This window comes from Alosa sapidissima, chromosome 4, assembly GCF_018492685.1.
Source record: "Alosa sapidissima isolate fAloSap1 chromosome 4, fAloSap1.pri, whole genome shotgun sequence".
Taxonomy (NCBI): domain Eukaryota; kingdom Metazoa; phylum Chordata; class Actinopteri; order Clupeiformes; family Clupeidae; genus Alosa; species Alosa sapidissima.
This window is the reverse complement of record NC_055960.1, coordinates 920,685-945,402: the sequence shown is the minus strand read 5'-3', so window position 1 is coordinate 945,402 and position 24,718 is coordinate 920,685. Positions and strand designations below refer to the sequence as shown.

General features: G+C 39.3%; 1 protein-coding gene and 1 long non-coding RNA gene across 2 annotated transcripts in view; one reads left to right on the top strand and one right to left on the bottom strand.

Annotated features, from left to right (window-relative positions):
* dock3 (dedicator of cytokinesis 3) overlaps window positions 1–24,718 on the top strand; it is a 576,384-nt gene that overhangs the window by 167,075 nt on the left and 384,591 nt on the right. The window contains exons 14-19 of the mRNA XM_042088883.1: window positions 5,197–5,322; window positions 6,308–6,432; window positions 6,689–6,851; window positions 10,351–10,457; window positions 21,167–21,338; window positions 24,170–24,267. Coding sequence (XP_041944817.1) covers window positions 5,197–5,322; window positions 6,308–6,432; window positions 6,689–6,851; window positions 10,351–10,457; window positions 21,167–21,338; window positions 24,170–24,267 — 791 coding nt within the window. The remainder of the gene's footprint in view (window positions 1–5,196; window positions 5,323–6,307; window positions 6,433–6,688; window positions 6,852–10,350; window positions 10,458–21,166; window positions 21,339–24,169; window positions 24,268–24,718) is intronic.
* LOC121706853 lies at window positions 9,860–14,368 on the bottom strand. Its single transcript, XR_006031187.1, has 3 exons — window positions 14,358–14,368; window positions 13,989–13,992; window positions 9,860–9,945 (listed from the first exon to the last, which is right to left on the bottom strand). It is a non-coding gene; the product is annotated as an uncharacterized LOC121706853 (long non-coding RNA).

Sequence of the window (24,718 nt, the reverse complement as noted above, 5' to 3'; positions counted from 1 at the left end):
CCATAGGCCTGGTAGTCGCTCAGACAAGGAGTTATAAGATAAAGGCAATACCATTTGTGTCACCTAATGCAGTTCAGTGAATTAGCAAGATACCATCAGAAGGCAACAATCATAAAGCACAGTGTGCGCGCGCGCGCTCTCTCCCCTGCGCATAAAGCTGTCTGTTATAGACGTTCTATGAGGTACCAGTGTTTAGCTGTGTCACAAAACAATAAGCTTTGTCAGACTACTTTTAAAATGATATTCAGGGCTATATACATTTTAAACATTCGGGGCTGAAGACCCGACAAAGCCTTGCGTTAATTCTTCAGGTGGGAAGTGTCAGGAATTTTCATACGAGAGACGCTCTCATTGGTGGTTAGTATATGAAGTAGGGAATTGACAGTAACATATCCAATCACATTATGAGAGATGCTGAATTTAACATAAACTGCGATGTTTGATTTTAAATTATAAATTAATGTAAATTTAGCCGGGACTGTAAGCTGTCACACGTGGGTGCTCGATGTTTTCAGTGGGTGCCCGAGAGACGGAGCATCCACGGTATCGGCGCCTATGACGAGCGTATCTCGCGGTTGCATCCATTACAAACAAACATGCAATGTGAACGTCTGGGATTGGGAAGAGCACTAAATGCTCTACTGAATAAGCACGAAGTCAAACCTTTAAATGAAAAACACTCTTTAATAATCAAATAAATAAACCGCTAATGAAGTAAACTTGTGACCATCAAAAATCGTTTATCGCCTGTAACTCCGTGATAACAGGACGTACAGTAACAGGAAGGCATTTGGCTGAGCAACGGAGGTTAATATGCTCTATATTTTGTCCAAATGATGTCTGTCTATCATCGTTGCACTCGGAGAAAACCAGAATGTTTAATTTGTCCTGCGTTTCTTCTACGGCTGCAAACGGGACTCACTCGCAGTTAACCAAATATTTCTTTATTAGGGCAGGGCAGGCATATTTCTGGCTATTAAATTATTTCTAAACCAGTCTGCTAAAGTTTGTAGTGAAGTCTGTGTAGGGTTTTCCAGGCTCCATTTCTTTTTACGAGACACCCTGCTCACTTGAGCCATCTACCGATTGTTTGGGTTGTTGCAGCGTCACACTGGGAAAATACAAATTAAAGTCGCGTGATACCGCGTGATCCCACACGCGGTCCGCGAGTGAAGCTGGCTAAGTCGAAGTACTGTCCACTGTAGTGCATGGTATTTCCATAACCGCAAGACAGCACTTCACGATGACGGCAATGAGTAGTTAAAAGACAAGACGCAATCTATCTGAATATCTGCAATCTATCTGAAATAACACCTATTTGAAGCCCATTTTTCATGTAACATATTGTGTATTAGTGTAGGCTACATAGATACTGTAGATGGATAGATATACAGTGCAACCGGAAAGTTTTCAGACCCTTTCAAGTTTTCCACATTTTGTTATTTTTCAATCTTAAAATGGAATCAATTTTTTTGTCATCGATCTACACACAATACTCCAACACTCCACAAAAAACTGGTGTTTGGAGTGTTTCATAAATTTATAAAAAATAAAAGACTAAAATATTCAATTTACATAAGTATTCAGACGCTTTGTTATGATGCTTGCAATTGAGCTCTGATGCATCCTACTTCTATCAATGGTCCTTGAGATGCTTCTACAACTTGATTGGAGTCCACTTGTGCCTAAATTCAGGGGCACAGGAGATATTTTGAAAGTGAGGGGGACCAAATTGTGAACACAAACCCATAGTGAGATCAGATTTCCAGATATCGGATCGCCACCTCTGGCCCACTTTCGACCATCATATTTTAAACTTGCCAGAATATTAAGATAATACCATTGATTGTTTTCAAAATATTTCTGATAAAAATGGTTAAAACTGTGAGATGAGCACAACACCAGATCTGCCCTCAGACCAGCTTCTTGCTATGTGCAATTCTACTTTTATTTATTTTTTTTAGATTTATTTCACACTATTTGGGCCAATGGTACAATACTCTAAAAGCAACATGGGATGTTGATATTTTATGAAGCCATGAATGAATCATCATGCCTATGATCCAAACATAGACTACATGATCAAATAGCCTAGTTAGGCCTACTTAAATTGTCTGGTATAAACCAAATCAACTCTCCACTATGTGTTTGCAGTTAATATTTATGCAACGTTAAAACATGTTGGCTTAACAAGTTATCAGTCCAGAACACCCAGAAAATTGCAACAGAAAGTTGCCTTTATAATCAACTGCTATTTGTTCAAACAGCATTTAAACAAAGCATTTATAAAATTGAAAATACTGTTACTGTAGTAACTGTACTACATTATCCCAAGCTTCAAAGAGCTCCCCACGTCTGTGATAGGCACACGTGACACACCGCTAAATTCTCAGCTTGTTTATACCCCACACTGAACGCGTAAGAACACTAGGCCCATCACTCTGGGGTGTGGTAGCCTACTCACTGGGATTTATGCACCAAGGTAACTGAAGTATCCAATTTGTGTCTGGAAATTATGTTTGAAATAAATGTCTTAGAACAAAAACGTTGGGTATAGACTTGTATTTTACAGTTAGGCTAGTGAAAACTAGTTGATCAGATTGAAGGCCAGTTGAGTTTGTTATCAATAAACATAACAGCTAATGTCATGTTGAGCAGGAGACTAGGCTACCATAAATCCTCAAATTATGCCCGGAATTGATTGATTGATGTATAGCCGGACAAATAAAGGCAGGTTCCCATACAAGACGGGGTAACAATTGCCTACCATACCAACAATTGCCATCAGTCCACCAGCACTAGAAGACATTGTTTTGATTTAAGTCAATGAAATAGCACCTCTTCTTAAGATTTTATTATATTGTTGGTTAATAGCCTACGGTTGGCAAAGAAAAAAAATTGTTTTCCTACCATGGGTCTCCAACACACATTCTCAAGCTCATTCTCTTGCCGCCCCTTTCAGCTAATTGCCAGAGGCTGAAGCCTACACAATTGTTGCGTGACTCAAGGCATTCCAGCCTACAAATTTAATAAAAAGTACTAAATCATAGGTTAAATCAATAAGTTTCTATTACAGCACAACCCCTATTCAAATAACGGCTGCCTTGTCTCACAATAAACAGTGGTGGAAATCCCGACACTTTTTCAACTGCATGAAACATAACAGTGAACCATCAAATATCTCCCAGATTTCAGTGCCCATCAGTCCCAACATTAAGCAGTATATTAATCAAACAGTCCAAAAGTAAATTAAATCCCAAACCAAACCGAAAATGTTATGCTTTTGATAGGCTACCAAACGAAACACATGTCTAAATGCAGGTTAGAAATAAAAAAAAAGCCTGCCTCGAATACCAGCCTGCCTCAAATAAAGATGCTGTGCTTTGCAAAAGACCCCAGCCATAATTTGAGGATTTACGCTAAGCAAGTAGCCTGGATTATTTTATGATGGTTGTTAGTAGACAAACTGGCTTCAGATATCCAACAGAGTGAATATGAGATTGTGCAGTCTTACAGTACTGTAGATGGCTGTGGTTAGTGATGTGAAGCTGTTAATGGGGAGTTTTACATAGTTAGCGCAAACTCTATAGGTTATTATTTATTTAGCGTACCTATAAAGCTTTTTTGCTTATCAAAAGTGAGGGGGACGACGGCCGTCTCTTCAGCACTGCGGGGGACATATCCCCCACGTCCCCCGTGCCTCCTGCGCGCCTGGACTTTTACATCCCCGCGAGAGTTTAACAGGTGCGATAATTAAAAATCCACATGTTATTTTCCCCATAGAAAAAACTGGCAAATACCGGATCTCAAAGATTGCAGCTTTTTTTGTAGGCGAACTTCAGAGGTCTATTCTCCATTCATTTCAATGGGGCCAAAAAATGACAAAAGACGGGAATAACGCGAAAAAGACAAGGGACAGCCACACGAAAAATATAAGCAGGATACACCGGTTCGGGCCTGAATTTTTAGAGTTGGAACCGTGTCAATAGCTCAAACGCTGTAGGAGCAGTTGTCCGTACAAAAAGTGGGTGAACGGGAAAATAAATAAATAAATAAAGTAAACTTAAGAAGAACAATAGTGGGCTTGCTAGATCAAACCCACTAATAATATGAAGAACAATAGTGGGCTTGCTGGATCTAACCCACTAATAAATAAAGAAAACTTAGGAAGAACAATAGTGGGCTTGCTGGATCAAACCCACTAAATATCACCTAGATATCTGTAATATTAAAATCAGAGGATATTCCGCTAACTAAGAGTTTGTCGATGTAGCCTTAATGATCACAAAATGCTTGTATGTAGGCTATTTGAGTTTCTTAAAGCTGAGCTGTGCTTAAATTGCACAATCAATGCCAATCAATTTCAATGTCAATCCATGTGTATACAAGTCATGTAATAAATAAATATTTTTTGAAGCCAATCCATGTCAAACAAATCTTTGTAGATCTGCTGTAGACCATGTACATGACTTGTACACACATGGATGGGCTTGGATTGCCTTAAAAAAATGATTACCCTAGCAACCAGCATATCAACCACGACGCACAGCGGAGGGGTCTTGTTCCGCCCTGAAGGGACTTATTTTCCCAATAATGACCGGCGTTCTATACATTATCCCGCTTATTACACAGCTACTTGCCAAAACGAAATAATAAACTCCCCACGATATGACTTTAGCCTAAATAGCCTAGCCTATTTGTTACCGTTCATCGTGGCATTTGCTGAGAAACATAGTTCGCAACAACACACGCTGAACTTGAATCAAACATTCTTTAGAACACAGCTGATCAACCGTCTGCTTTCACTTTTGAATGAAGTTCCAGTCCTTGCGTAGTGATAAGAAATACCTAAATTAGAAGCACAAACTCTGTTGCCATTGACAGCAGTCATTATTTTCCATTATTATCCTCAGAAATAATGACCGCTAGAACTGGGAAATCCCATTCAAGTCAATGGAACATTCTACTTGCCTTGTGAAGAGCCGTGTAATAATTGGATGTTAATGCAGATAACTTTTGATCCGTGTGCCCGATTTTCAAAAAAAGGGTACTGTTGTGATCCTTTTGGCAAACTGCACCTGATCAAGCCCACTCTTGCAGGTCCTTAGAAATGCAATTCTAGTTACTATGATTGTTATTTTTACCGTCTGTGTTTGTGTCTTTCTATAATTGTGATTTATATCTTTCCTCTCTTAGGACTGGTCATCTCTCTGCAGCTGTTGAGAGGAGAGATTGAGCAGGTCCAAAAAGACAACCCTATGGTTTTCAACAGAGGTGTAGCCATCACTCGGAAGGTGGGCTTCCCTGATGTCATCATGCCAGGTGACACTATGACAATATCTGCTGCAGTTAGTTACAATATTTAGCTACAATTTTCAATGCATCGTTTCAGTACAAACAGGCATCATTTGGTGATTTTGTGTGTTCTAAGTTCAAAATATAGCAGTGTGGATCCCTACAAAAAGCAGACTTCATCACTCATATACTCAAATCCTTGCACTGCTTGAATATAAGATTTTAAATGGATTTGGACCAAAATACCTTTTAGATATGCTCCAACAACACCTTCCAGACCTCTCAGATCACAGGAGAAGCACTTACCAATAAAACCCTATGTCAGAACAAAACAACAGGTGAAACAGCATTTAGCTACTATGTAGTCCATGTGGAATATATTTCCCAAGGACATGAAATATACTCCAACTACTACCAGTTTTAAATCAAAACTTAAGACCAAACTATTCACAGCTCATGTACTGTATCCTCTTTTTATTCTTCATTTTATTTATTTACTTTAAAAAAAACAGACTCCACTCTGTGTTTTATGGATTGTAATTATGTGCTTTGTGACTTTTATGATGATTTATGTTATTATTATTATTATTATTATTATTATTATTATTATTTCATTTCCTCCATGCTTTCACTTACCACTGCTTGTTATTCTCTGTTCTCTGATGGTGTAAAGCACATTGAGTTGCCTTCATGTACAAAAGGTTCACATAACCAGAATTTGCTTGCTTGCCACAGTTACGTCTGTCCAGCTCTCTACAGTGACTTTTTTTAAATGCCAGGTTATTTTGTAGTGATACTCAGTGCAACATTTAAGAAATAATCAGTCATGCCTTATTTTGTTCGCAAAGTGCAACTGATCACTCACAGCCTGGAGCTCTGAATATATTTGTAATGGCCTCTTTATATCAGCACCTTATTTATTCTAGGTGAGGAAACACAAAATGTTTTTTCAACCATGCCATTTGAAACTGATCCTGAAGAACCTTTGGGCATCTGCATATCTGTGACCTAGGTGACATCCGGAATGACCTGTACTTGACATTAGAGAGAGGAGACTTTGAGAGGGGCGGCAAAAGTGTTCAGAAAAACATTGAGGTGACGATGTATGTGCTGTATGCTGATGGGGAGGTCCTGAAAGTATGTCATCCTTTTTGTTGTTATATCACAGAAACCATTTTACCTTGTCATACAAATACACAACAAATAATTGTATAGTTTGTTTTTATTTGTTATTAAAGTTCAAATAATAGTATAGTTTGTTTTTGCAGTTTTGAAGATAAAACACCTACATGTAAGTAATGTTTAACCCAGTATTTATTTAACAATATTAAAATGCTGTTTCTCTTTCTGTGTTTTTGTGTACTTGTTCTTTTTGCTGTGTATTTTGTCTCAGGACTGCATCAGCTTGGGGACAGGTGAAGTTTGTATCACTGAATACCGTTCCTTTGTGCTGTACCACAACAACAGTCCCCGTTGGAGTGAGATCCTCAAGCTTCCCATCCCTATTGACCGCTTCAGGGACTCGCATTTGCGCTTCGAGTTCAGACATTGCTCCAGTGAGGCCTCTCTTCCTACTATGGCGTTATTGTCTCACGCATAGACATATATACATAGATACCACATTGTCTGTTGAGGAATATGTCAACACGGCCGCCATATTGGTAGGGGCAACACTTTCCCGTAAATGAATGGAGGCTTATGATGAGCTGAAGGAGTTTTGGGCTATGAAGTCCTCAAACTCATACATATTTCAATCGATGGGCATAAATTATACTTCATTGTTAAAGGAAGCTAAACTACATGAAGAAAATAAAAAAATAACACTATTTAGGTGGAGAAAAATAAATATTTTTTGAGAACGATTAAAAAAAACACCCAGAATCATTACAATATAGTTTTGGATTTATTTAAATATTTGGCATATACCAGTTTCGTTCGTACTGTATACACTTGCCATTACACCTTAGTCCAGCAGATGGTGGTGGTAATGCACTCCGTTTGCAAACTGCAAAAAAAAAAACTCACTGAAGGAAGCAATGCCCCCCTCTTCCCCCTACTATCATTAATGGTCAACCAGTTGAGATAGTACAAGAGTACAAGTACCTTGGCATAATTATTGACAGTAAGCTATGTTTTGATTCATACACTGATGCTGTTTGTGCCAAAGCCCATCAGCGCATGTACTTTTATCGCAAACCGAGGAATTTTAACATTGACCCTACTTTTATGAGAATGTTTTATTCCTGTTTTTTTTAGTCTGTTTTAACCTTCTGTTTTATTTGCTGGTTTGGTTCTTTGTCCATAAAAAACAAAAATAGACTGGAGAGTATCGTCAGGACATGTAGCAAGATTGCAGGCATCAACTTCCCCACTCTCTCTCACACCTACACTAAAAGAGTGGCAAAGAAGGCCCAATCTATTGCAGCTCACCCCAGCCATCCCTTGTCCTGCCAGTTTAAGCTACTCCCCTCAGGCCGTAGGTACTCATGCCCAGATACAGGTCCAATAGACTCAGAAACTCTTTTATCCCGACTTCCATTTCCATTTTAAACAATCTGCCAAAACTGTTTTAACTATATTTATTTTTATTCATTACTGTGTTAGATCCTGTGGGTATTTCAGTTTTTATGTATTGTTGTGTGTCTTGTCCTTATGTCTGTCTGCTGGCTGTGCAATTAATTGCCCCTCGGGGACAATAAAGTTACCTTGACCTTGAAGAAGAAAAACAGGCCAGTGAACCCTTCTTCTTTTTCGGTGAGCTTTTTTTTGGCAGTTTGCAAACGGAGTGCATTACCACCATCATCTGCTGGACTGAGGTGTAATGAATGGCAAGTGTACCCCTCAGTCTCGTAATGGCCGCCGGGTGAATAAGGCGAATATGGCGTGCAGTCTTTTTCAGTGTCTTTTTCTGCCCCCTAGTTAATACCTGGGACGGTCATAAGGTCACTATAGAATATAATTAATGTACTTCGGGGGAAGTAAGGGGAGATGAAGTTCTGTGTACACACAGATTGTGTATAACTTATCCTGGTCCCTAAAATGACGCCAGGATATTTCTAAAAGTTCGTGCTTTTGACCGTTCGTGCCCTGAAAGGCAAGTCTTTCATATTCATATTCGGTTACATCTGCCAAGCAGGATATAAGTAAGTATAAGTATATATACTCTTTTGATTCCGTGAGAGAAAATTTGGTCTCTGCATTTATCCCAATCCGTGAATTAGTGAAACACACTGCACACAGTGAACACACAGTGAGGTGAAGCACACACTAATCACGGTGCAGTGATCTGCCTGCAACAACAGCGGCGCTCGGGGAGCAGTGAGGGGTTAGGTGCCTTGCTCAAGGGCACTTCAGCCGTGGCCTACTGGTCAGGGTTCGAACCGGCAACCCTCCGGTTCCAATTCCGAAGCGCTAACCGGTAGGCCATGGCTGCCCAATATAGAGCTGATACATTGAGTAACAAGTAATGAGTAGCCTAATGAGTAAATTTTAGCTCTAGCCTACAGTAAAACCTTATAGCGGCGTGGACAAAAGGAATGACTGCTAATGTGTTGAATCTTCACCTAAATAAAGTCAGGGTTTAACAGTCAAAACGTATGTTTATCTGTAAAATTTGTTCACAATATGAAAGTGTAGACTGTATACTGTCGAATTATGCGAAAATGTGAAATTCGTCATTTTAACCCGTACGTTTGTTTATCGTGGATTTTCTCAAAATAGCACCGCGCGCAAAGCGACTGGTTTCGCCTTGCAGGGTCACATATGATCTGAATCTAATTAAGACGTATTCCACTCTGCTAGGTGGCTAGTTATATAGTTTGTTTTTAATAGCAAACAGAAACATCAAGGTAGCAACAGGTCATTATCGAAACTCCCCCTATTACCGTCGGGCCCGTATTTCCGCCATCTTGTGTGTATGTGTCACTTAATATCCATTTCTATACAAACCAAGACGGCGGATTCCTAAAGAAACGCAAGCACCCACACCATAGGTGTATCTAAATTAGCTATGTACCAAAAATTACATTTTACCGTGACTCGAAGAGCTGTAAACATTGTTGGCTGCGTGTACACATCCGCTTGGAGCTCCAGTGGAATTTCAATTTCATGACGAGAATTCTCAGTCTAACCGTTCATGTGCCGTTGAAACGGCGTAAATAGGCGACCCATCAGGCCAGCACTATAACTCAGAGCGTGGTAAACAAAATCGGATATTTCAGGTAGTAAATGCTCCCGTTAAGAACCAAACCAGATTTTGTTCAAATCTACACACCTATGGCTACTGAAAAATGTAAGGTTCATTTAGCAAATGTTATTTTGAAGTGTTAAAAAACATTGTTGTTTTAGAATTTCCGAACAAAAGTGGTGATAATTGGGGGTGTTACGATACATCCTTTCATTGTCAAAGCAATGACGACTGCTTATAATAACTTAATGTATGCTTATTGTCAAATTGTGCAAATGAGTCTAGAGTCTAGATCGATCCCAGTGCCCCAGTGCAGTGACGGGGACACTGTACTGTAGGAGATGCCGTCCTTCGGATGAAACGTTAAACCGAGGTCCTGACTCACTGTGGTCATTAAAGATCCCATGGCACTTATCGCAAAGAGTGGGGGATTCCCCAGTAGCCTGGCTAAATTTCCAGCTTGGCTCATCAATCTGGCCACTGTAATTGGCTCATTCACTCCCTCACTCACCACCTCAAGCTGATGTGTGGTAAGCATTCTGGCGCATAATGGCTGCCGTGCATCACCCAGGTGGGTGCTACACATTGGTGGTGGTTAGTGAGGTCCCCCTTTCCATGTGAAGTGCTTTGAGTTTTGAGAAAAGCGCTATATAAATGTAACGTGACGCACAGACCACACATAGCCTACTGATGTTGCTGATATCATGTGTTATTAGTCATTTGAGGTTGTATCTACCTTATGTTAAGACCTGTTAAGACCATATGATTTTTAATAATGTTCTGACCATAGATTTCAAAGAGGGTTTCTTTTTCACATGACTGTAAATACCAGTGTCTAATGATGACTTTGGCCATTCCTACCATCACAGCTAAAGATAAGGGAGAAAAGAAGCTCTTTGGCTTTGCCTTCACGCCACTCATGAGGGAGGATGGAACTACGTTGACTGATGAAAGTCATGAACTCTACGTTTACAAGGTCAGCAGGCTCTCTCTTATTATAGCTATAGACTATCAGATACTATTAAGTTTTAGATTAGATTGTCATTTTCATTGATTGTCAGAGTTATGCACACATCCAAAGATATAGTGAATATTGAAACAAGTAATTAATTAAAGCATTAGAGCAGTTGGTAATAACAGATACAATTATTCTTCTTCACTTGTACAAGCAGCAAGTTTCTCAGGCTGAATGATTCTTGCAGAACTGCTAAAAAATAGGCTTTAGTTCAGTGTGTATACCTGTTGCCTTTCTCTTATAACATGGAACAACAAAAACCTATTTTCTCCAAAAAGAAACCTTGTGTGTAATTATGTTGCATAGATATATTTAAAGGTACATTATGCAAGATTTCCCCCTTAATATAACCTTAACTAAGCCAATTTGATAGTAAATGAACTTGTTATAGGTGAATCGTTCACCTAGCATAGCAATACAGCATAGACATAGCGAGTTGCTACCGAGAACCAGACATGCAACTTCAAGAACGGCGGCCCGACCAAATCTCGCGAGAATCATGAAACATTACCTTGTCAGTAGATATACCTTGTAGATAGTTTTTGCCTGTTGTTAATCCTTCACCTCCACAACAAAAGCTTTTTCATTGTGTACCGGGGGGACAAGTTGCAAGAAGTTTGCTATTTACAACAGCAGAGTAAAATATAAATACATCCCGACAAGAGAGGGAGCTCTGCAGTAGGCAAAAATACCTGAACCGGCATAGTGTACATTTAACAGGGTTCCCACACATGTTCTGGAAAATGTGTTGTCCTTTTTCCTTAAGCTGACACTGAGCTACAAGTTTATTCATCAGAGCTCCGCCAACAGATAACAGACCATCTGAAAGGGGCAAGGCAGTAGATTACAGTGATTTTAGAACACATCACGTCGGGATTCACTGTAACTTACTACCTCTTGGGACTTTTTGTATAAATAAAGGTAGTCGAGAGCATTTCATGTCATACCCAGGGGAAAAAAAACCCATTTATAGCGCTTTTAACCTGATTATGCAGTCACAGTCAAATGCCATCATTCTAATCTGACTGCATATCTCTATGATAGTTCATGCTAGAAATTAAACAAACACACAGGCACAGAAGAAAACAAGCTTTTAGATGACACCTTTGTTATGCAAGTTCTCTGAAACAAAGAGTTGTAACTGTTGTTGATAATTGTATATAACATTCTACTACTATTGTTGTATTTGATGAACTCAAACTTTGAGTTGGCCTATTAGTCTTGTGGATAAAAGCACCATATTTTACATGGAGCTTCTTTAGGAGCTACTGATTGATTTTAGCCTAAGAGCCCAACAAAGAATTTGAAAATGTCCACATAAAGCACAAAAACACATTTGATCAAAAGGCAATCACCACAGGTTAACAGGGTAAACAATTTAACTAATAGATATCACCATGAAACTTGTCCAGTTGTTAATCACAAGACAAATATTTTTTTGTATTGCAAGTTTTCAGAAATCAATCATATGTTTAGATATGGAAATTAGGCATTATTTTATAAACATTCTGAGAAAATATATTTTGAGTCATAGTCTGGTAAAAACCAAACTCATTCACTTTGTAAATAAAGTCTGGACACTCACGATTGGTAAACCTTTCCAACACTACCATATTGATGGGCATAGACATAGTGTTTGAAATCATTGTTCCAGCCTAATCAGCCCCCCACAAAGGAAATAGGTAAACACAATGCGTTAATTGCGTTAATATTTCGTAATGTGTTCTGTTCTGTGTAATGTATTTGTGTTATGTACATGCGCTATGTACTTTTTACTTCACTTTACAGGCTAACTCTCTAACTATCTTTTTCAGTCTATGCTCCCTGCTCTGTCTCTGTTCGTTCTAATTCCTTGTGTTTTCTGGTAGACGCTCCATTCGTTTCCATGGTCTCTCGCGCTCATCAAAGATCCTTGATTACTACTCCGCTGTAACCCTCTCTGGTTTTACTGTAAACTGCGCGCAGCCAATGGGCGTATGAAACGTCATCACGTAGCATTACGGCACAGTGGTCATGGGAAAGTAGGAAGTACTGCCAGGGGGATATATGACCGAGAACAGAGCCTTATGTATCATGCATGTAATGCCTCATGCATCACCGGCCTAACTGGCTAGTAAGTTTTTATTAACACCTGCCAAAATGAATTTAAACCCGCATTTGGCGGGTTGGCGGTGTTAATTTAGAACCCTGGTGAGAGCCATGAAAAAAATCACCGTCAGATTTTGACAAGGTAAATGATAAAGTTCTAGGGTATTTAATTGGACTTTATCAATGTGGCAAACACCTTTATTCAAATGCAGCATACTTATTTGAACTATCTTTTAATTTGAACAACCAGTGAATTCCAGCTGATTGTAATGGTGCCCTTTTGATAGCAGTTATGTGCGTGTGTAAAAGTCAAGCAAGCTAAAAATTGAATAAAATAAACATCTAATTTTGCCAATACGAGTAAATGTGATAACATTCCATGGTTAAATAACTTGTGATCTAACACTAGCATGGTAACAAGCGCAGAATCTTAGAAAGCTAAAGGATTTCGGTATAGCAACAATGGTATCCACTGTGACCTAGCAAACTATTCAACAGTATCCAATCTAAAATCTTTATTAATCTCATCTCTGAACACTGTATGACACAGTCCTTTTTTATGAGTTGTTCTCACATCCACTCTTACATTTACATACATTTACAAAATATTTTCAGATTTTTAAAATGTTAAGTTCCATGTTGGTCATTCCTGTACTTTTGCTGATGTTTTTGTTTTTCCTATACTAGAATCACCATCAACTGTTTTTCATCAACCGTTTTTTATTCAGAGAGAAACTGATCTAGATAATTTGGGCAGCAATGATTTGGGCACAATATTGTTAATTTGCTTTCAGAGGTGCAGTAAATTAAAATGTTTTTGGTCAGACTCAGATATAGAAATTTGCATGAGTGTTAGGATGATTATTTTTCATTTTTTAAATGTTTGTGGGTGTGTCTGTATTTAATCCTGGATGCTTTGGCCGTTGGTTTGGCATGCTTGACATAATTTGCCCCTTGGGCCAAACTATTTGGGGACCCCTGCCGTAGTGTCTCGACACTGTTGAAGGCCTTCTCATAATCAATGAAATTGATATAGAGAGGCGAAGCGAATTCCACTCTAGTAACTGTTCCAAAATGATGCACAATATTGTGATATGGTCGGTGCAAGATCTGTCGTTGCGGAAACCAGCCTGCTGGTCTCGGAGTTGGGGGTCGACAATGTCTTGTATCCTGTTCAACAGCACATGGTTGAACACCTTACCAGGAATGGACAGTAGAGTTATTCCTCTGTAGTTGGAGCAAATGCTCAAGTCCCCTTTATTTGGGAGCTTGATAAGGTAGCGCTCCTTCCATTCAGATGGTATTTACTCCCTTTCCTAGATTTTCTTGAAGAGGGAGTAAAGCATCTCCCGCCCACACACACATCTTCACTGTCATCACTCACATACATCATACATACAGTACTCTGCTTGCAATAGTAAGTCCCTTCACCATACTTGCAGTACACTGCCCCCCCCCCCCCCCCCTCTCCCCTACATACACAGCACATTATTTCATCAGGAAGCTTCTCCAACACACATCCCCAACATACTTACAGCACACTGCCCCCCCTTCCTCTCATGAGGAAGCTTCTCCAACACACATATTGCACACTGCCCTCTCCCCACATGCACAGCACACTATCCCGTCTCCCCTGTCATCCCCCCAACACACACACCAAGACCCCTGGCAGTTGGGTTAGCCCCTTGAGCCGTGGATCTGCCCAAGGTTTCTTCCTTGGTAAGGGAGTTTTTCCTTGCCCCTGTTACTCTTGGGTGCTCCTTGTTGGTGCACCCCCCCCAATCCCAATCCTCCCCCACCTTTCTTATGCAGCCCTTGTCACTTAATCTACTAAACCCCTCTTCTACTGCACTTTTTACCCCCCCCCCCCCCCCCCCCCCCCCATTAATGCACAAATAGGCTGATACCAGACATAATTTCACTGCATTTCTTACTTCCAGTAACTATATGCATGTGACAATAAACTTCCTTGTATCCTTGTATCTCCACACCGCTCTCGATGTTGGCTTTCAGCACCTCTGCTGGTTTTATTACAGAAGACTGTTAAGAACACTTACTAACTGTCCCCCTACCAGCTCCTCCAACCCAGTATCGCAAGGATTTGTTGTACTGTCACGTTTGTTCAATCTATCATTCGTGCATCCGCTTCGTTCGTTTGTTGCTACACACGTCATCTCCAGGGGTTCAGTTTTACTTGCGCAGATGCGCCTACATTGAATGAGCGCTGGGAGTTACAGGGAGTTAGAAGAAAGTTTCTCATAACTGCTTCCTTGTTGGAATGTGCAACAATGTACAAAATGTAAGGGATACCTATGTGATTCTGCAACAGTGGTAGACTACTGAAAACAGTTTTCTATTGTGTTTATTTATAGGCCTACAGTAGCTGGACACGTAGCCTACAGAAAACACATTTTTGAATTGATGTGTTATGCTGACTTGTTAAATGTAAACCAACAATGGTTTATTAAAACATCACAGTAATTTGTTTCATCAGTCATCATGTTAATATATCTGGTCATCTGGTCATCTTCTTTATCTTTAAGGCTACACCGTTTCAAGCAGAAACTCAAAAAATGAAATAGGCCTGGGCTAGCCTAAACACATTGCAACATCGAGAGATTTTATGGAAAGAAAATGATTTACGGACCACTAGCTGCATTAAGCTACACTTCAGTGTTTGCCTTGAAACAATTCCGGCATAATTGCTTTGAACGTTTCAGTCTTCCGTCCCCCATGCCTGCTTTATCCCAGTCAACACACCCATGTGGGGCCCATATGGGTTGGACATGGGCTGGTGAGTGGGGCCCATGTGGGCTGCCCAGCTGGGCCCCTGTTCATTTTGTCCGGGGGTTCCATGGTGTCCCCATGTGGGCAAGCCCAGATGGGCTGAAGGTGGGCTTCACATGGGTCCTAGCTAAAAATCCACATGGCCAACCCAGGTTTCTGGGCTGATTATGGGTTCCTGCTATTCTGGGTAAAATTCATTTTGGGGGCTTATTTTAGTCAGCTCATACAGTTCTTTAACCGTTAGGTGTAAGGTGTTCATATGTTTGTTACACAGTCAATCCGGGTCTGTTGAACCCACCACATTATAAGGCTTTTTCAATACAGGCATAACAATGTATGTAAAAATACTTGACAGATGTTCACTTTAGTTCAGTTACCAATGATAGACTTCATTTATGGTTATTTGCTATTTAACTCATCACATTTATGATCACCATTTTGTGAGAAAACAAGTAAATTCAATTATAAAAAGGTAAATAGAAACAAGTTTTTTTTAATCATTATTGGTGCTTATTTCTTAGAACTTAATCAGAACAGGTGAAAGTGCTTGAAATGTAAGTTTTGTAACTTTGTGTGGGGATAGCAGATGCAGAAAGCCAATGAGTTTGAGTGAGAAGAAATAATAAATAGCATAATTTTCTTTTTAGATTTACATTGAAAGTGGGTCCCACAGACCCAAACACCTTACAAGTGTTAAAAAAGCTATAATAACAAAGAGACTAGTAATATAATTCAATACCTTTTTATTTATGTAAAATTAAGAAAACATGCCCCCCCCCCCCCCCCCCCCCCCAGCACCAATGAGCCACTTGGAGACCGTTCCCGGCATCTTTACGGGTGATTTGGCTGGTCATGCCATTTTTCTTTAAACCTCCTGCAAGAAACAAATATAACGGTCACATACTTCATACTGTATTGTCTAACACAACTCTCAGCCTGGACTGCAACTATGTTAAGAAAAGCGCTATATAAATGAAGATTATTATTAGAACTACACACATACTCTTGAACACACAAGTTAGGCAACTGAGAGACGTGCAAACACACTGCCCAGCCAGGACAACAAAAATGGACCTGTTTATAACATTAGGGTATTGTGACATCTTTGTAGTATCATTACATAGGGCTGGGACACCCTATGTACTGATACTAGACAAAAAAAATAAAAATAATAAAAAATAATAAAAATAAATAAATAAAAACAGCCAGTTAAGCTTTAAACAGCCGCAGGAACTTCAAAGATCACTAGACCAAATACAAGACATGAAAGCAGTTTATCAACAAGGCTATCCCGATTTTAGAACTGTTACATTCATGGCGTTTACAACTGTTACAACAGTAGGGTACCGCACATTTTAATGGTTGCGTCAGGTTGTAACAAAGGTAGGTCTTAGGCTAGCCTAGGCCTATATGTCGCTGTTAAGTTTAATTCTGAAATTCTGATGCAAATGTCATAGTTGAAAACGTATCAGAAGTTCAGAAATAATCACGTTATGCAGTCAGCTTAAGACCTCTGCAGAAAGCTACATGAAGTTGAATCCCCCAAACGTTTCACATTTTTTCTTTTCCTTTTTTTATTTTGCAGGCGTCACGTGACCGCGGTATTGCAGTAATGCGGTTACCTTCCCAGCCCTATCAGTATAACTTAAAACATTATCCACATGCACACCTACCATATATTACTTCATACAGTTGTAAGGCCTTGAACTCTCTCTTCCCGTTTTGGCCCACAAAGTTGTACTGCCTGGGTAGGCCATGGTCTAGGAGGATGGTCATCATCCTTCTTGTGGCCTCGTCAACAGTTGTCCCCCCTATGTCAGTTACAGCTGCAACCTGAGGGGGAACGTTATTCGAAGCAAAGTTATCTATATTCAGGGCTTAAATTTCACTGCGGGATTGCGGGTATTGCGCATAATTTGTTCAAGTCCCGCAACTCTAGACATCATAATGCGAGAAATTCCCGCATACACTTTTACAGCCTGTCTGATGACGTTAACATAATCATGAAGTGGCGTGAATGCGGTGCTATTGACCGGACGGATCAACTACCGAGTTGAATTGAACATAGCCTCATGCAGCGACACACACACGGAGAGAGAGAAAGAACCACTTTGCGCTTACGCAAATAGGCTACGCAACCATGGCAAACTTTTACATGTGGAAAGAGCTCCTTGGTAACTATCCTGCTAGCTCAGGTCACGTCAACACTTGATCCCAGAAAAATTGTCTTCGACTTGTTAGTTTTTTGAACATTTATTTTATCTAATGACATAGAAAACATAATGAATTGCATTGCATGAATTGAATTGCATGAGTTCATAACACATTCATAGCAGCTGTCATGAACTGCACATAAAGCATTCATGACTGTTTCATGAGACATGACTCAACATTCATACCAAACCTTTCATGAATGTGGAAGACAGAATGACGACAGCTTGTCAAAATAAAAGTCACAAAGCAGCATTGTCGTTTTTGGTCCAAACCTCTTACCTGATCACAGCACATCTGAGTCAATGGGCTACTCCAGTACCAAAAAGACAGAACATGGTCAAGCAAATCATTTTTGTTTCATAAAAATGTATTTGTTTTATGATGTAACCTTTGCAGATGATTTCTCATCTTTTGCTTCTGGGAATGTTCAACCGTTCCAGGTTACACAAATACGGGTCAGCTGAATGTAGTTAGTTAGCTAGTTTACCTCCCAGTGTTAAACTCAGTGATTACGAATACTTCACAACTTGTATAGTAAAGTGACATTCGATGTAGACTTCATAAGATATTCATGAAATATTTACAAAGGCTGGAGAGATTAAATTAATGGTATCCGGGTTACACAAATACGATGTTGGACTTTTATATTAGTTTTCGTTGTTCTGTCTTCCACATACATGAAAGGTTTGGTATGAATGTTCAGTCATGTCTCATGAAACAGTCATGAATGCTTTATGTGCAGTTTATGACAGCTGCTATGAATGTGTTATGAACTCACCCGTCAAGTAAAGTGTTACCAAGATATAAGTGTTATAGTTTAAACGTCAATATGAAGCATTCAAATTACTAAATATGTTTAGCTACTAGTAATTACTAGTAAAATGCTATACATTAAAAAATACATTATTAACTAAATACACTCTATATGAATTTAAAAATATATGAAATAGAAACATATCACGTAAGCCATCATTTTCAGTGTGTGTTTGTGTGTGTGGAGAGAGTCAAGCAGAATCTAGGATGTCCACTGTTGTGAATGATCCCACTACAGTATATATTACTGATGACGTCAGGGTGGTGGGGGCCCCAAAATTAAACACATTTTTAAAAAAGTATCGAAGAAGTATCGAAATCGCAATTCTTCACTTGGTATCAGAATCGACCCCCCCCCCCCTCCTCCCCCCCAAATTGTGTAAATCCCCCCTTCTTGAATAACCTAAGGGGGGAATTCCCCCCCATTTTGAAAAATGAATTTTAAGCCCTGTATATTGCTCACTGGAGTAAACCACCCAACATGAACATCAACAGAACTGCCAGAAGCATGGGTGTGAGCACACTGAGGAAGTTCACTGCCCAATAAAATTGAGTTGCACCACCCTAGACTTAACATACATACCAGTTTGGACATGAAGTTTGGATTTGCCAGTTTTCCTTCCATGACTTCCACATCCCTAACGGTCTTTAGGGGGAAACCTTCTGGGTTAGAAGAGACGGTGGCGCCAATGTTGCCACGCTTTCAGCCCTACATTAAATTAAGCAAAGTTGCTCATTTATTGCAAAAGCAATATATCTTCAATTCATTTATCGTACTTCAAACCGTGTGTGTGCTATGATAATAGCCTTGAACTGACCATGAAAATCTGAAATAATTCTCACAATTTATTTATGTGACACTAAATGAAGATCAGATCACATTTTGTGACCAATTTATGCAGAAAACCAAATAATTCCAAGGGGTTCACAAACTTCTACATTTTGGCTGTATGCATTCTCTCTACAATTAAAGGCCTATTCACACCAAGAACGATAACGATAACTATAAACAAATATCTTTCTCATTAATATGAATGACGACGTTCACACATAAACTATAACGAAAACGACATGAAGAACGATATCATTCGGGATCACTTTCAGAGCGATTTTGAGAACAATAAAAAGCTAATAGCCAATCAGAAGAACCCATCGGCGTCACATTCATTAACACAAGGAGAGACTTTGGCTATCGTTGTTTAGTGTAAACGCTTTTATCATTAACGTTATGGTTATAGTTATCGTTAATGGTGTGAATGTAATTGAAGTATGCAGCTCTCCATTTTGAAAACCATCTGCCAAAAACACCTCATAACTGTGTTGAGGTGAATTGCTCTCCACTGTATTTAAATATCTAGAACTATTTATTCTGACGTCGTGAAAACGTTGTCAGCAATAAACAAGCCATTAAGTAGCCTAGTGATACCTAGGTTAACATTACGGTCCAATACAATCGCTAACGTCACCGAACGCAGAATAACACCAGGACAAGGATGAGGGCAGCATCACAGCAGCAACGATCATAGAAAGGCATTTGTAAAAAAAGAGACACATTTACGCTTGCCATAACGTTAACGCTTGCCATGGTTTGATATTACATCTGACAGGATGCTATCTTGCAATCAAATCTAATTCTTTAAATGACATGGACGAAATTACATGTTTAAATCATTCATTTTTTGGGCTGGCATGGGTCGACATAATCGATTAACTTTATTAACGTTAGGACTAGGCTAGATTCTACCTGCGTCGGAATCATTACGGAATACTAACACATTACCCTAATAGATTTTTAAATATATATTAATTTTATATAACTGCAGTAACCAGCATGTCATATCAACATACTTTATCGTTGTTTTTTTTAATATATTTTTTTATTGTGGCCCAGTTGGGACCCATGTAGTGCCCATGTTTAGTTTTAGCACGGTGTATTTTATCAGGGTTGCCCATGTGGGCCCCAACATCAAAGCCCACTCTAAGCCCATGCCCAGCTGAAGCCCAACTAACCCAAGTAAGGCCCATGTGGGCCCCACATAGACGTGTTTGCTGGGATATGTCCCGGACGGCCAGAAAGGACGAATGAAACAAAATGTTTGTTTGAACGTGAACGGTTTTGTTCAGAGTTGAAAATGCAATTGTGTTTGACAGAGGGCAGATGTAGGTTGCTAGTGACAAAATATTAGCTTTCAGTGTGGTAGCCTATGATGCCTTTGTAAAATAGCCTATGTTTAATTAAAACGTGTTTAATTCTTCCTGGTTCCTACAACCAGACAGCAAACTGTATGTTACCGTCACTCTGTCTCTTTCGTTGCTCGTTGGTTTTTGGCCTCTCCTATTGCGTCTGGAGGCATTTTGATCGGCGTCCGTTTGGGAACGCCCTTTGGAAATGGGCTGTGAATCTTCCCCAGACCAGACTAGGCTGTTCACAATTTGACTTACATATCCGGTATGATAATGCATTAATCCTAATTTAGTGTCAGAAAGTTCAAATAGTCCAGCGTTGGAAATGGAATTGTCCAGGGGATTAGGAGGGGATTGTCATAGGGCAAGATTTTACACATTCTTGCTGTCTGCAGCTTTAGATAACAGTTGATCAACTCTCAACATAGTGAAGTACAGTATGTTTCCTTAATGATGTAATAGGTTTATTTAATCTCTCTTGCTGTCTCTCTCTCTCTTTGTGTGTGTGTGTGGGGGTGTATGTGTTGGTGTGTCTGTTTGTATATTTTTGCTTGTCTTTGTGGATCTTTGGTGGTATTTTTCAGTGTGATGACAACACTACCTTCAGTAACCATGCCCTTTACTTGGGCTTACCTTGCTGTAAAGATGACTTCAATGGCTGCCCCAACATCCCTTCCAGCATCATATTCCAGCGTAGCATCAAAGAGACATTATGGATCTCAACGCAACTCTCCTCCACCAAGTTGACACAGAATGGTATAGCCACTAAATCCTTAATTATTACACATTGGTGTGTGCTTTTTGTGTAGTTCTCAGATGCAGTGGAGCATATGGGACCTTTATTAAACGTGGGATAACATGTATCTTATATTGCCACATCCTTCATTGCCAACATGCATTGTACAACCATTTAATTATCTCCCAACATGATACCTGTATGTTGAATTGCCTTATAGTACAATATCTCAATATATATTCAAGAGGATATTTAGTTTTTTGTGCTATATTTGTTTGAGTGAATGTTCAATGAATGATTTTGAACATTCATGATTTAACGTAATTCTGGCATTCTTGAAAAAAGTTAAATAAGAATTGTAGATTAGGTAGGAGTTGGGCATTACTAATGCTTTGTTTAATGTCTGCATTTTTGGTTGTGGTCAGGTGGAATTAAAGCATTCACTGATGTTGTGTTGCGAGTGAACCCTTACATCACTGTTATGTGCACTCTCATGCTGAACAAAATGAACCAGATTGATTGTGATTGGCTAAGGCTATGTTTATACATGGCCGGCTATTTTCATAAACGGACATTTCACCCTCTCCATTTTCAAAAATAACATTGTGCACACCTGTCAGTTTTCAGAGAAGTTTCCCTGTGTATATATGCCGCCAAGAGCATGCCAAACCTGTCGGTGGCAGTGTAAGGAGAAGCTCAATCCCACGTTAGCCAATCAGAATCCCAAAAATAGCAACAACAGCAACAAATCACTTCCTACTTCTCTTTAGAACTGTATTTGCAAATGCAAACAGGCCAAAAGCGTTTGCACAAACATAAAAATGAGTACCACCTTAATAACATCCATGATCAGTAGCCAAACAAACTGTAAACATAGGGCTCTCACATGACATTAGCATTTTCTGGTGCATAATGTGACGTTTGAGAACCTAAAACCCAGTTTCTCCCAGTTGACACAACAACACATAACCATCCATGCTTTGCAACCAAACATTGTAAAAAGCAACGGGCATCAATAAAAATGTGACAAGGACACTAAAGTCTTCTTTATTGTTTGTATTAAAGTTTTATTATACTGAGATAACAACCCAAGGGTTCTCCTCAACACTGTTTCTAACATTCAAACAGCTGGACATTCTGGCTCAATAATATATAGCATATAATGATAATAATGATTTTTGGATATATTTCAGTAATACAGTTTGAGAATATGAGTAAAAATTCACAGTCTCTATGACCATGTTGACTTCAGGATGCACAAGTGACTACCGCTGTAACACTCCCACAATCGGGTGTAATAGACTCGTATTGGCCTTCCTCCAATCAATTATACAATAAATATATTGAAAGATTATAATCCTGAATAGGATATACAATTAATATAAGAAGCATGAAATGAATAACAATCTAAATATTGAAACAGTCTTTGGCGTAGGCCCCAGTCCATAAATCGGCAAACAGTGCAGAGATCTCAGATCCTGCCAGTGGGGTATACTACGAAGCACGTTAGACATATCTAGGCTATGTAGACATATTGAAGCTTCACAAAGCCTTGACTCAGGGGTATACATTAAGTGATACACTAGCAGTTATGTGATATATTTGTCAAACTAGGCTTTCAGCTCAGATTTGTACGCGTTCTCGGTGTTGGGATGATGTTGGCCAATCGTGAAACGTGGAGACGCACAAGACCGCCTATATTAAAAAACAATTACTTCCGCATTTATGAGCGATAGTGTGATCTACACTGCGGTCATTTTTAGTGTCTAGCCTATAACATCAAATAAATCAATTGTCATCAGATATTGTATGGTATGCACGTCCATAGTGGCATATTTGTACACACAACACTATTAAAGCGCATTCGAGATCCAAAATGTTTGTAGAGGCGGAGCTCCACCTGTAAGATATATGACAGAATCCTACACGTGAGAACTTCATTTTTCAAGACAATTGATTGGCCAGTGGGCAGTAGATTACACGATTTGAGCTATAACTTAGCATATAACCTCCTCCCGACCAGGTTTAGTTGCGAGCATAAGATACCATGGTGATATAGCAACGCTAAAACAGATCCACTTTCGTGTCACAGCATACCCTGGCTTTGAGCGCAACATACCTCGCTAACCCACTAATCGAGATTCATAGTCAACCCCACTAGTGAGGAAGGCAGGGGCGAGGAGCCTAACCTCAGCATAAGCTTAAGAGATGGACCAACTGGTTGTGGTGAAGTGGAGGCGTCAAAGTATTGGAATCAAATCAAAATATCAAATCTGACGTCTGACGTCTCACATCAGATTTGAGACCTGTCGACAATTCTCTCGACCCTTGTGGCTTGGTTTTCACTCTGACATACACCGACAACTGTGAGACCTTATAAAAAGAGATGTGTGCCTCTCCTACTAATGTCCAGTGAATTCATTTAGGCACAGGTAGACTCCAATCAAGTTGTAGAAGCATCTCACGGACCATTGATAAAAGTAGGATGCACCGGAGCTCAATTGCAAGCGTCATAACAATGGGTCTGAATACTTATGTAAATGGAATATTTCAGTCTTTTATTTTGTACAAATTCACGAAACACTCCAAACACCTGCTTTTTTGTGGAGTGTTGGAGTATTGTGTGTAGATTGATGAGAAAAAAAATGAATTGAATCCATTTTAAGATCAGTCTGAAAAATACACAAAATGTGGAAAACTTGAAAGGGTCTGAAAACTTTCCGGTTGCACTGTATATACATTGTTTTTTGTGTATCATGTCAGTCTTAATTTGCAATATTAGATATTGACTGATCATTGCACATCTATATTTGGTTGTTTCAATCATTGATCAATGACTTTTCATGGCAAGTGGACCTGCTGGCCTTGTTGAAGTGGAAGGCTCACACTGACCATGTGATGGACATCCTTGGCAGACTGCGCCATGTGAATGGAGAAGAAATTGTGAAGGTGAGCTAACTAAGTCTTTGATTTTTTAAAGGTTTTGCATGATATGTGCACCATCACAGAATACTATAAAAGTCTGCATCTGACAAAAATAGAATATCGTGGAAAAGTAATTTTTTCCCATAACTTATTTCAAAATGTGAAACTTCATCCAGATTCATTACACATAAAGTTAAATATTTCAAGTTTTTTTGTTTCAATCTAGATTATTTTAATCTTGATGATAACGGTTTACAGCTCAAATCCAGAATCTCAAAATATTAGAACAAAGATTTCATGATACGGAAATGTCAACCTGAAATGACCAGTAATTAGCTTCTTTTTTTTTTACTCAAAAGAACCATTTATATACTGTATATATTCAGGGTGTCTGTGCGGTAGTAAAAGGTAGTAAAAAGAATCTACCAAAATTAAGGCCCTTGAAAGGTAGTAAAAGGTAACAAACACAATTTGA